At 42.5% G+C, this 12,724-nt stretch overlaps 1 protein-coding gene across 1 annotated transcript in view; it reads left to right on the top strand.

Annotated features, from left to right (window-relative positions):
* EXOC4 (exocyst complex component 4) overlaps positions 1-12,724 on the top strand; it is a 585,632-nt gene that overhangs the window by 419,998 nt on the left and 152,910 nt on the right. The window contains exon 11 of the mRNA XM_044982948.1: positions 9,201-9,420. Coding sequence (XP_044838883.1) covers positions 9,201-9,420 — 220 coding nt within the window. The remainder of the gene's footprint in view (positions 1-9,200; positions 9,421-12,724) is intronic.

The following is a 12,724-nucleotide window of genomic DNA, read 5'->3' as shown; positions in this document are numbered from 1 at the left end:
GGCTTGATTGCATAGAGATGAGAATTAGGCCCTCTGGATTAACACTGGAAATGGACTTTGTTGTAATGCAGAACTACTGTTAAAATGAGCTAGCCAAGTAATGAGGAGGGTAATAATAGATGCCTGTTCCACATCATTTCCCCTCTCCTATGTATTTACAATGTTTAATTCAGGGCTCAATGGGAAAGACTCTCATTGACTTCAGTGGGAGTCGGTGTGAGGTCCTTATATTGTAAGCTCCTAGGAGCGGAGACCTTTTTTTGTGTCAGTAAAGTGAAACTCATGCCTGTGGCTCTGTAGAAATAACTGGGAGGAGCCAGCTCAACCTGTTTACTGTTGCGTTTTACAGATATACTGTGGTTTTGAGAGTATAACTCATGCTTACATAGTGTGACTCTCTGTACCCCTCTAGTGGCTAGTCCACATATAGACATTTATGAATCTGCGACAGCCTTTGAACTATGGAACATGAGGTCTTTAGCTTAGGCAGTAAATGCTCATTCTTTTTACATCCAGAGTTCCTAGGTCCAAGGAGCCCTGGCTAATCATCCTATGCTCTAACCATTAACAACACTCCCCACTTTGATTCAATGTAAGAAACAGCATTCTATCATAGTGGTACTTCAGCTGATCTAGAAACTTGTGATCTGCAAGAATTAGCTAGTTACTAAACAGTAGCTGCTTCAGCACAATTTACTTGTAAAATATACCTTTTATTCTGTGTACTCACATGGTCTCCATCAACAATAATATCTGAGTACCTCACAACCCTTAACAAATTTATCCTCACAGTACCCCTGTGCAGATAGGAAGTCTTATTACCCCCGTTTTACAGATGGTAAACAGAGGCAGAGAGTGAAACAACTTGCCCAAGAGTCACACAGGGAGTCTGTGAAAGAACAAGCAATGGAACCCAAACCGCCTGGATCCTACTGCCTTAGTCACAAGACCATCATCCTTCTTCCCTTATCCTGCTATAGGGACAAATCTTGAAGTCTTTACTCATCCAAAAAGCTTGTTGAAGTCAGAGACAGTTTTTCCTGAGTAGGGACTTCTGATTTGATAGATTTTCAGGCGGGAAGGGACCATTGTGGTAATCTATTGCCTAAAATAGCCTACAGAATTCAGCCCCATCATGTTTCATTGAACATAAGTTTCAGTTCCAACTGGTACCGCAATGTATTACAGGGGCAAGTGCTGTATATAAGCCTCTCCCACACTTCTCTATCAGGTATGTTGCAGTCTTGACTGGCAAACTCTATTTTCCCAGCACTGAGCAGAGATTAGCCACCCAGCCAAAATGTGCAGTGCTTTTGTGATATGGGCAGAAGCTGGTGACCTCAACCAGGATTGAAGACAGGTCTCTGCACTCTCTACTACTTTAGACCACAGATGAGCTAATTTACATTAAATTGACACCTAGTTACTTCGATGACAGATGCCTAAGGTTTAGTGGTCTCCCCTTAAAACTTGCCAGTTTTCTTTGCTGTTACCTCAACATTTTGCCACATTGCCTGGGCACCGGGAATCCTTCAGATACTGACATCAACTTAAGTATTTATCTGCGAGGAAGCTGGCGAGCTTTTAAATACAGCCACCATGGACGGATCTCAATAAGGAGTTGTGCCTACACCTTCCGTTAGCTTGTGCTCTGTCACCTTGGTGGGAGCTTGGGCTTCCGTTTCCTGCATACTATTCCCTTCAAACAGTCTTTTCGTGTAGACAGCTGGTTTATCTTTCATATGGTTAAGGTATTGATCATTAGCACCTTCCTCAGAGATATATCAATTCAATGGTAACTGATAATACTGTGACCAAAATAATTCCCAATGGTCTAGTTTTTCTGTGGAAATACTGTGCATTCCATCATTTTAGTATCTACTCAACTGATGGGTTTTCAAAGGCAAATGATCTCTGGTGTACCCACAATGGTGGGTGTTTTATATTTATTGTACTACGTACATATGTAATGATCAGAATCTCTTGACACTTCAAAAGTCTCAATAGGATTTCGCTTCAAGAGCAAAGAAAGGAGTGAGAGGATGAAATGGAATGAGGATTTTGTTGAGAATTGGGATCTATTCCAATGAAATCGTTTTGTCAACCAACTTGGTACATGAAATAGCTAGTTAGGGGGATGGAAAAAAGCAAGCCAATGATTTCATTGTAAGCAGAGTATGTTATAAGCAGCTCCGTAGTACCAGTTTCATGGGAGGTTGTTTAATCACTTCTCTCCCCATGCCAAACTCTCATAGCTGCAGTCAGTAGGGACATTTGATGTGAATCCCCCTAGTTATAAAGGAGAGAGGGTGTCTGGCAGGATGTTCTCTGTGTGGGTTCTAGGATTTATTAAGTATCTGAAGGGTGTGATCACCAAGGAGGAAGAAAAAATTATGTAAGGTGACACATGGACATAACGGGATGAAATGAAGAGAAGGAAATTTGGGTTTAATATCACAAAAAACTTCCCAACAGTGAGATCTATCAAGCTTTGGAATATTTTATCAAGGGAAGTGATGAAAACATCCACCACTTGGGATATTAAAATGTAGACAAGACAAAGTATTCAACAGTGTAACAAAGGGAACAGTTCTGCACCAGCAAGGGGATTGACTGCATTACCCAGTTTGTTTTAATCATCTCTTATTTCTGTTTTTAGGATTAAACTTCAGAACAACTCCTTATTTTGTTATTAGATAAATATGTACACAGGACGACAGGGAAGTAGTTTAAGTGTCGACCTGTGAAGTAGAAATGAAAATACAGAAAATTAGGGATGCAAAAATTCTACCAGCTCATCTAGTCCATCCACTATGCTGTTGTAAGATTGGTCCCTAGGGAATGTTTTCCAATGCATTGTACAGTCTCTTTCTGAATAGTATGAAGCTTCCATCACTTCCTGGGGGTGCCTATTTCACAGTCTCATAGACTTCACAGTTTATTAATTCCTCCTGCTAATCAATCTAAAATTACCTTAAAGGCTGAAAAATGATTTTGGAAAAGCCATTCACAATGAAAAGCTTTTCAAACACCCCTCTTCTGCTGTGCTGCATACAGTGAATTGAGCTGATTTGTGTGTGTCCTGCCCATTGTTCTGTCTATTTGTCTACCCTTAGATTGTGATCTTCTCCTAGCTGATGCTGTCCCTTCTTGGATGTATGAAAAGCACCTACCACATCATGGGAATTACATTATTATTATTTATTATAATAATACAAAATAGTCTACCGTGAAATAAACATGAAATGATTCTGGAGTAGTTTTGTTGTGAGTGCGGATTAACTAGTATATAATAGGCAGGTTTTTCAAAAGCACCTAAGTAACTTACGAGTACAAATCCCGTTGAATTTCAGTGGGACTTGTGGTCCTAAATGATTTAGGTGCTTTTGAAAATCCAACCCAGTTTATTTTGGGGGCACTTTCGGGTAATAGCTTCATTAGTTAAATCAGGGTAGGCTTAACTGAAGTTCCTGGTGTTACTGGAATTCAATGAGGCATTTTCTGTATTTTTAATGACATTTCTTTTTATTAGCGGTTTAATAACAAAAGGAATAAACACCTAAACGTGGGACGAATGATGATATACGTTTCTGAATCAATCTTTTTTTTAAACATATACAGCATAGGTAAGGCAGCCATCAAAGTTGGGAGTTAGAATGACTTAAATATTCTGAAATGATGTGCTTTTTTAAAAAATCCAAACGACTGTCATTTGCAAAAAGGCACTTCATTTTACCTAAAGTGCTTTTCTGTCTACAGGGAACAGTTAATTGTAGTCACAAATCACCTCAAATGCTTTCATAGAGAGAGAAAACAAGTTAAATTTGTATATCACTCTGCGAGCGCAGGTTGTGAATTGGATATGAGATGCAGATTTCCATTTTTTCCTCATCTTTTCAGAATCTCCATCCCATGCAGACATTTCACAGAAATATATATCTGATCAGTTGAATCCTGCTTAGCTTCATTAGGATTTTGGACAATTACCCTGGAGTATATGCAGTGACCATGGTCCAGGATCTGATGATGTGCTTGGTTTGCATTTTTATATGGAGAAAGCTTTGGAGCATTTTACAGAAGGAAGAATGCAGTTATGTTAAATAAGTGTAATTACCAAGTGGTAGGGGAATTTTCTTGATGCGCCATATGACTTATTCTCACCCATCGAGAGAATGCACCCCACAGTGCGTTAACCTTTATGGGTTTTTCTTCAATTTTCATGTGCCAGTGAGAGATGGTTTTAAATGAGGCTCGTGATACTGTTTCTTGGATCCCTTGAAAATTGCATCTGAAGGGTTCTTTTTCTAGTAAAACAATCTAAGCAGACCATTTGAATCAAAGCTCTTCCTCTGAGGCTTCATCCCTTCTTTATGGTCCTGTTTGGCAGCAAGGTGTATCTAAAATCTCACTCTTTGGAGAATAAAACGAAAATAGTAGCAGTTGAAATGATCATTGAGCCATTTTCACCATCGTGATGATTTCGTATGGGTTTTTTTTTTATTTGGATTTATGGAAAGGCATCTGATTCCAGAGGCCCATTGGCACATGTGTGTGCAGCACACACTCAGCTGTGCCTCATTTGAGGGTTTTAATCCAGAGTCAAAAGTTTTCAATTATTTAATTTTTAAACCATTTTATATTGGTGAGTTTTTCACTCAAAATGACTTTTTTTTTTAATCCTATTCTGTGGGTGGGATGACTGAGGGGGTGAGCTGAGTGAGGAGTATTTTTGGAAGGTATTCTTGTGGAGATATTTATTTAATGATGATGGTCACTCAGTCAAATGTTTCATGTCTGTTGTAAAGATCAGAAAGTGCCTAGGCTTCAGATAGGTATTTGTCATAAATTGAAAGAAATAATAGTCTATATACGTGCCTGTCTATAAAATATTATGGGTCAGGCTGGGAGCTGAGTAGGACTTTCCCTGAAATTGCAGCTCTGGGCTGCTTCAAGCGGTTCAGGTCCAGCCATCTGAACTGAGCTCTCAATGGGGTCTGCCCCTGCTGGGCCAGGTCTATGGGGGAAGAAGCCGCCTAAGTCAAATGGAGAAGGGTCAGAAGGAAGAATGGGACGGGGGGACAGGGAGTGTGGGCGAACAGGTGACTGGTGGCCAGGTTGCTGGTTAGGGTTGCCAACCCCGCCTCGCCTCTTCCCCCAAGGCCCCGCCCCCATCGCTCTTCTTCCCTTCTTCCCCCATCGCTCGTTGCATTTCCACTCTCCCCCCTCCCCTCTACCCAAGTCAGGAGGGACTCACCTGCGGAGCCAGGGCTGGGAGCTGCAGCTGCCCAATGCAGGTAGGAGGCAGCCCTGGCTGAGTAGGGGCAGGTGTGGGTGATAACCTGGCACCTCCCCGCCCGCAGTAACCAGACTTTGGATGTCTGGTCAGGTGCCCTTTTCGGCCAGACTTTCCTGTTGAAAACTGGTCACCTGGCCATCCTCTTGCTGTGGGATAGACAGATCAATTAAGGACATGGGTGAGGAGGAACAGGGATTGGCTGGGCATGGAGATGGAGGATAAGCTGCTGGGGAGCTGGCAGGAACAGGGAGTAGGTGGGCAAGGAGATTGGGACTGGGTATGGATGGAGACTGGGTCAGGGAGTCCAGAAGAATGAAACGGAGGATTTGTTGGGCAAGGAGTCTGAGATCCGGGGCTGATTAGGTGAGGAGAATGGGGTTGGGACTAGCCATGGTGTGAAAGTGAGAAGACTGGGACACAAAGATAGATTGGTGGGAATGGGGTAGAAGAGGTCACAATTGGAGGGAGTGGGCAGACGAGTCTGTACCCATTAGATCACATACCCCTCTAGAGCCTGGAAGGGAACCCAAGGATCCTGAGTCTCATCATTCTTCTGCTGTTAGCAACTATGTGTGAAATGCACTGGAAAAGTGCCCCATCCCTCGCTAGTGCTGATCCACATAGAGGATGACAACCAAATAATGCTGTCTTATTCCATTAACTCAAGTGGCAGAGCTTGGTGTGATGGATCTCAAGGTTTCAACCCTGCTGTTGAGTACACAGTCTTGATTCATTCCCAGAGCAGGTCCATCCCGTTCACTGAAGGTGGGAGGAAACCTGTGGAAAAAAATTGTATGTGATCATGTAATTGAAGACTGTATCATAATGCATACTTGCAAGGGGGACGAACTAGTGTTGTAAAAATAACCCTAATACTGGCATTTCCTCCCTTTGAGTGCCGACTCTGCAACCTTAATAGTGTTCTTTTAATATAGGGCGGTTTGTGTGTAATATATTTTCCATAAGATCAGTTTTTTAGTGAGATCATAAATAGTGAGGGCAGGGGAAAATCACTTATAGCATCCACCCACACGGCTTAGCTGTTCTCTTTGAGATGACATCCTTATTAGGTTTTTACTCAATCTTTTCTCATGCAAAATCCCCACTTACTTTAATGGAGTCTTTTGAACCAGTGAAAATTTCAGTGTTTCACCGTCATTACCATGATCATTTAATCCTACTGTTCTTGAATATTTGCAGCGATGGTTCCTCGACCATATCCCTCGGTCATCCATTCCACTGCGTATTTGCTTTCGCTCTTAATAACTTTTCCCTAATATTTAGCTTGAATTTTCTTTCCTTAGCTTTAGACCATTGTTCTTGGAAGCTTTACTGAGCAGTCTTAAGTGTCACACTCCCTAAATCATCTCTGCCTATCAGCATTCACATGCACTGTGATTACTTTATGGTTCACGTCAAGTAAAATACAAATCCCTTAAAGCACTGCGGACACGCTTCTGGTCCTTACTGAATGATAATGAGCCACTGTCGCCCTGTCTGTGCCAAGAAATTACATAATATTAGAAAACCTGGTTACCTAACCTGGTGTAGTTTCCTGATGTAGACAAGGTCTATGGTGTTTGAAGTGGGAGCCTTAGGAGAGTTTTGGGATAGAAATGAATGCATGGGGCTGGGAGCTAAGAATTCTGTATCTAATCCTGGGTCTTCTGATACCAACTCTTCCTGTGGCCTTCAGCAAGTCGTTTACACCCCAATCCTATGGACAGTTATGCACATGCTCAAACTGTGAACATGTGAGTAGTCCCTTTGACCTCAGTGGTAGTATTCATCAGCTTAAAGCTTAGCGTGTGCGTATGCATTTGTGGAACTAGGCACTCTGCCTTGCTTTCCTTATCTGTAAAACAAGGATACTACCAGGGGCATTGGGAAGGTTAATTCTTATTTCTAAAATTACGTTCCAGATCAGGAATGCTCTGTAAGAAGCCCTGTATAAGGAAGGGTATCCATATAAAGAGTGATATGAACATTGCAAATAGATATGGGAACAAATATAAAAGCACAGTAAGTCACAGCTTAATCATGACAAGCATCCCCTTGAAGACATCAGGAAATGTCAGGCCACAGAAGTTGGTGACATTGGGTGTGTTATTTCAGAGATAGGCCTCTTCTGCCTCTCTCCTGCTTCATGACTCTGCAGTTTCCCTGGTGGATAACTTTATTCGCTTTATCGATCTGTGCAAACAAGGGAGTAAACTGCCTTCCTTTGTGTTTCTCTCCATGTGCTTTTTGCGGGGGGAAGTCCCACTGCAGCTCTGACAGTTGAGTGAATTTTCGAAGTTATTGGACTGAATGGGTCCCCATGCGAATGCTGCCTCACCCCATATGTGTCATTTTAGACTGATGAAGTCAGCAGAGTGTAAGCATTAGGGAACAAATGGTTTATATCTGAAAGAAATCATGCTGCTGAAATTGACAGGGGACACTCTATCAATCCTGCTAAGAGAAGTTACCTCATCTAGAGAACTACGTGTGGAAGTAGAAAATATCGACAATTAAGAAAATCATATTGATCTGTTCGGGGGGGCATAGTAACTGCTAAGACATCGCTGATAAATGCCGGAAATGTCAGAAATGCCTCCGTTCAAAAAATCCTTCCCATGGAGAGGAGGGATGTCCCAGTGGTTAAGAGACTGACTTGGGAGACTTAGGTTCAAATACCGGCTTCACCACAGGCTTCCTTTGGCCTGTCATTTAGTCTCTCCATGCCTCAATTCCCGCCCCCCACCCCCAAAAAAACCAAACAAACAAAAACCAGAGTTAGTAGCACTGCCCTCTATCACCAGGGTGTGGTGGTGAGTGTAAATACATTAAAGTTTGCAAGGTGCTCAAATACTGCCATAATGGGAGCCATACAAGTACTATAGATTGATAAATCAATTAATTGTGACTTATCTTATCGTCCTCATCACTTCAAGAAATAAAGGGGAAAAAATGACTCACTTTGGTCATTTTGGATGTAAACCAAAGAAACCATCTTTGCCTTGAGGGTGTCACTTTATTGATGTGAGAGGAGGTAGTTCCTGAAAAAAGCAGCTGTCCTGGCCAAGCAAATTATGTCAGTGAAATACAGATGTGTTGATGGAGAAGATGCTGAAATTTTTGAGGAGGGTGGGACATTAAGTGGGGGGCGATATTTGGAAAAAGGCAGTATGCTTCTGCATGCATATAAGTGAATGTGATCCACTCACTTCTTCTGGAATAATAAAATAATACATAGCACATATACAGCATTTGTCTTCCAGGGATCAGTCAGTGCATGAGGAGACACACTGTGGCCAAGTGGATAGAGCACTGGACTGGAATGCAGGAGATGGTTCTATACCTGGTTCTCAGTCTGGCTGGGTGACTTTGGGCATGTCATGTCACCTCTCGGTGTCTCGCTTACCCTGTCTGTAAAAATGGGGATAATGATACTAAACTCCTTTGTAAAGTGCTTTGAGATCTGCTGATGAAAACAGCCCTTTAAGAGTGATGGGTTGTTGTTGTTCGAAATAAAGTGGAACATCATTTTACAGAAAGGGAAACTGAGTCATGGGTAGGTAAAATGATTTGCCCAAGTTCACATGCAGGTCAGAATTTTCAAAAGTGACTAATGATTTTGGGTGCCTCCATTTTAAGTGGATTCTCAGCCCTTTCTGAAGATCAGGACTCTTTAAGGAATCTCAAATTGGGTACAGTCAAGGGCATAGCTGGGGATAAACTCAGGAGTCCTGCCTGTGTCCAGTGCACGCTGTTAGAACTCCATTGCCTCTGAATCTTACAACGCTTCCCCGCCAGCTCCCATGATTGACCTTGTGTTCTCCCACTAGCTGTGTGCATGGGGCATGTAGGTCCTGGTAATTGTATTGTGTGGCTAAGTGTGATTTCCCTTTTTATATTTTAGATTTATTCAGGAGATTGAGCATGCCTTGGGCCTTGGCCCAACCAAACAATGTCCGCTCCGGGAGTTCCTCACCATATACATTAAGAACATCTTCCTTAATCAAGTCCTAGCAGAGATCAACAAAGAGATAGAAGGTGTCACCAAGGCATCCGACCCCCTGAAGATATTGGCCAATGCGGACACCATGAAGATGCTAGGAGTGCAACGGCCTCTTCTGCAGGTACGCAAGCTGAGCGACTTGCCAGCGTTTTTCTGTTGTCACATGCCTGTGGCTATATTGGCAGCAGAAGCAGTGCGCAATTTTTTTAGAGAGATGTTTTACATGCGTTGCGATATGGGTCCCCTTAATTTGGTGGCTTTTACCCATTTACTGTTTTGTACTCCCTAACTTTTGCATTGGTGTGTGGAGGGAGGAGGCCGACAAACACGGAACAGTCTCTCCCTCGTCCTTAGCTCTTTTTCTCAGGGACTAGTACTTGTCGCACCTGGCTCTGATTTGAATGAATTCCTTACCTCCCCTTCGTTCTGAAACCAGCTTTCACTCCTGTGTTGCTCCCCTTGCATTTTTCCTACTGTCCCCAACACCCACCCAGCAAGTTACACGTATGTTTTGCCTGTGCAGAAGGGTAAATCACACGGCCAACCCTGCAGTTAATGGCATCTCTGCATCTCACCCATTATAGTGCACTAATCTGGTGGTAGGGCTTATTCTTCTTCCTGGGCCTTAGCGTGGCACTTTCACAGGGAGTCCAGATCCAATAAACAACAGTAAATCCATCATGAAGTATTGTTACCAGCTTTCTTAAAACGTTTGCTATAAGGGTTTTTTTTTTTAAATACAGTATTATCTTATGTCTGACATTTGGAAACTGGGGATGCTTGCAAATCTTAGAACATTTCAAGCTGACTAAACAGTATTTTGTTATTAAGAAATTTGGCTTAAAGGTTACAATATTTAAATGGGACATGCTTCATTGGAACAGTTCTTTATCAGACTCATGAGGACTAGTAGGGATTGTAATAAACCTATTTCTTCTCCTTACTTGGGTGATAACGAAATATTATGGAGGCCCACTGAGAGGACTGGTGTGGTGACTAGTGCACAGGACTGGGAGGTCAGAACTGAGTTCTAACCCTGACTCTGATATTGACTCTTCTCATGGCTTTTTTTCAAGTAATTTAACCTATCTGCCTCCCTTATCCCATCTATAAAATGGATACATTATTACTAGTCCACATGACCATAGGTGCTGGAACTACGGGTGCGGCGGACGTTGCCGCACTCCCTGGCTTGAAGTGGTTTCCATTATATACAAGGTATACAGTTTGGTTCGATGGCTCTCAGCATCCCCACTGTACAATTGTTCCAGCACCCCTGCACATGACAGTGGTATTTTGAGGATTGATTAACAATTGAAATGTTTTATGAAGATCAAAAGTGCTGTCCAAGTGCCTGCAGAATAGGTATCACTGTCATGTATTTGCAACTTGCATTTTGGTTTAGAAAAGATTAATTGTGAAAACAGTCTGTAGCAGTCTGTAGTTCATGTTTTGTTGTTCATACTAATGATCTTCAAGACAAAAATCACCAGTCAATTGATCCAAGTACAATGGATTTGAGTTGCTGTTTCTCCAGCAAGTTTAGAATATATTTAAACTATCACAAACAAATGAAAGGCATGCATCCGACGAAGTGGGTATTCACCCACGAAAGCTCATGCTCCAAAACGTCTGTTAGTCTATAAGGTGCCACAAGACTCTTTGCTGCTTTTACAGATCCAGACTAACACGGCTACCCCTCTGATAAATGAAAGCTAGAGTCAGAGGAAAGATTTTCGAAAGTGCCTAGAAGGATTTATGAGTGCAAGTCCCTTAGATCAGTGTTTCTCAGCCACCAGTCTGTGAACCGGCGCTAGTCCACGGCAGCCTCCTTGCCAGTCCACAAGATTTCCTTGACACGGTTTAGAAGGGCAGCAGGCTGCAGGGTCCCTGAGACCTCCCTGACACAATTTAGGAAGGCAGCAAGCCGGTCCCTGGTTGAAAAAGGTTCAGAAATATTGCCTTAGCTGCTTTGGAGACTCTTCTCCTCACAGTAAAATATTTTGGGGCAGCACAACACCTTCAAACTACTAGGTTTTTAACATGGATTTCTCCTCCCTGCAATGTGAATCTTTTACAGTCACCTGCCAGCCTCCATTTGCAAGACCAGGGGACCTAATACATTGTCAATAATATGTCCCTCATATATGATGTCACAAAATAGCATTGTTCCAGCCGAAGAGCAGCCGTGATTGTTAAATGAGCATATGGAAAATGACGGGGAGTGGGGGCACCTGTGGAGTAGCTTTTTACCTCTGGACTTCTGAGTCCAGATCCTTACATGAGCTGCAGATAACTCATCCTAGCTTTGGAATAGCAGAAATGTTACAGATCAGAACTGAGGTGTAATAGCAGGACTGCAGTAGCAGGCAAGCTGCAAGGCAGGATCATGAAACATAAACAGAGTTGTGTGAAGAACCTTCCATTAGACTAGTAGGGGTTTTTATAGATCAGAACTAGAAAGCTGATGCAGAGCGATCTGGGTCACTTGGGAAGCTGGGCACAGGCAAACAATATGGGCCTTAATGCAGCTAAATGTAAATGTATCCCATTCATTCGCAAACTTAACACCATTAATTTGGGCTTGAATAAGGACTGGGAGTGGCTGGCTCACTACAAAAGCAATCTTCCCTCTCTTGGTATTGACACCTCCTCATCAATTATTGGGAGTGGACCACATCTACCCTGACTAAATTGGCCTTGTCAACACTGGTTCTCTACTTGTAAGGTAACTCCCTCCTCTTCATGTGCCAGTATATTTATACCTGTATCTGTAATTTTCACTCCATGCATCTGAAGAAGTGGGTTTTTACCTATGAAAGCTTATGCCCAAACAAATCTGTTAGTCTTTAAAGTGCTACCGGACTCCTCATTGTTTTTGTGGATACAGACTAACATGGCTACTCCCTGATACTTAATATATACATAGAAGAACAAAGAACATCGACCAGACTTGCAGGATATGAGAATCTATCCAGGGAAGCAGCGACGTGGAAAAAGATTTGGGAGTCATGGTGGATAATCATTTAAACATGAGCTCCTACCGCAATGCTGTGGCCAAAAGGGCTAATGTGATCCTTGGATGTATAAACAGGGAATCTCGAGTAGGAGATTTCCCTCTGTATTTGGCACGGGTGCAACCACTGCTGGAACACTGTATCCAGTGCAGGTGTGCACAATTCAAGAAGGATGTTAATAAATTGGAGAGGGCTCTAAGAAGAGCCATGAGAATGATTAAAAGATTAGAAAACCTGCCTGATAGTGATACACTCAAGGAGCTAAGTATCAGAGGGGTAGCCGTGTTAGTCTGGATCTGTAAAAGCAGCAGAGTCCTGTGGCACCTTATAGACTAACAGATGTTTTGGAGCATGAGCTTTCGTGGGTGAATACCCACTTCGTTGGATGCATGCAACTCAAGGAGCTGA

This window comes from Mauremys mutica, chromosome 1 (assembly GCF_020497125.1).
Source record: "Mauremys mutica isolate MM-2020 ecotype Southern chromosome 1, ASM2049712v1, whole genome shotgun sequence".
Lineage (NCBI taxonomy): Eukaryota > Metazoa > Chordata > Testudines > Geoemydidae > Mauremys > Mauremys mutica.
The sequence above is the reverse complement of the archived record's forward strand: the minus strand, read 5'-3'. Positions and strand labels throughout refer to the sequence as shown.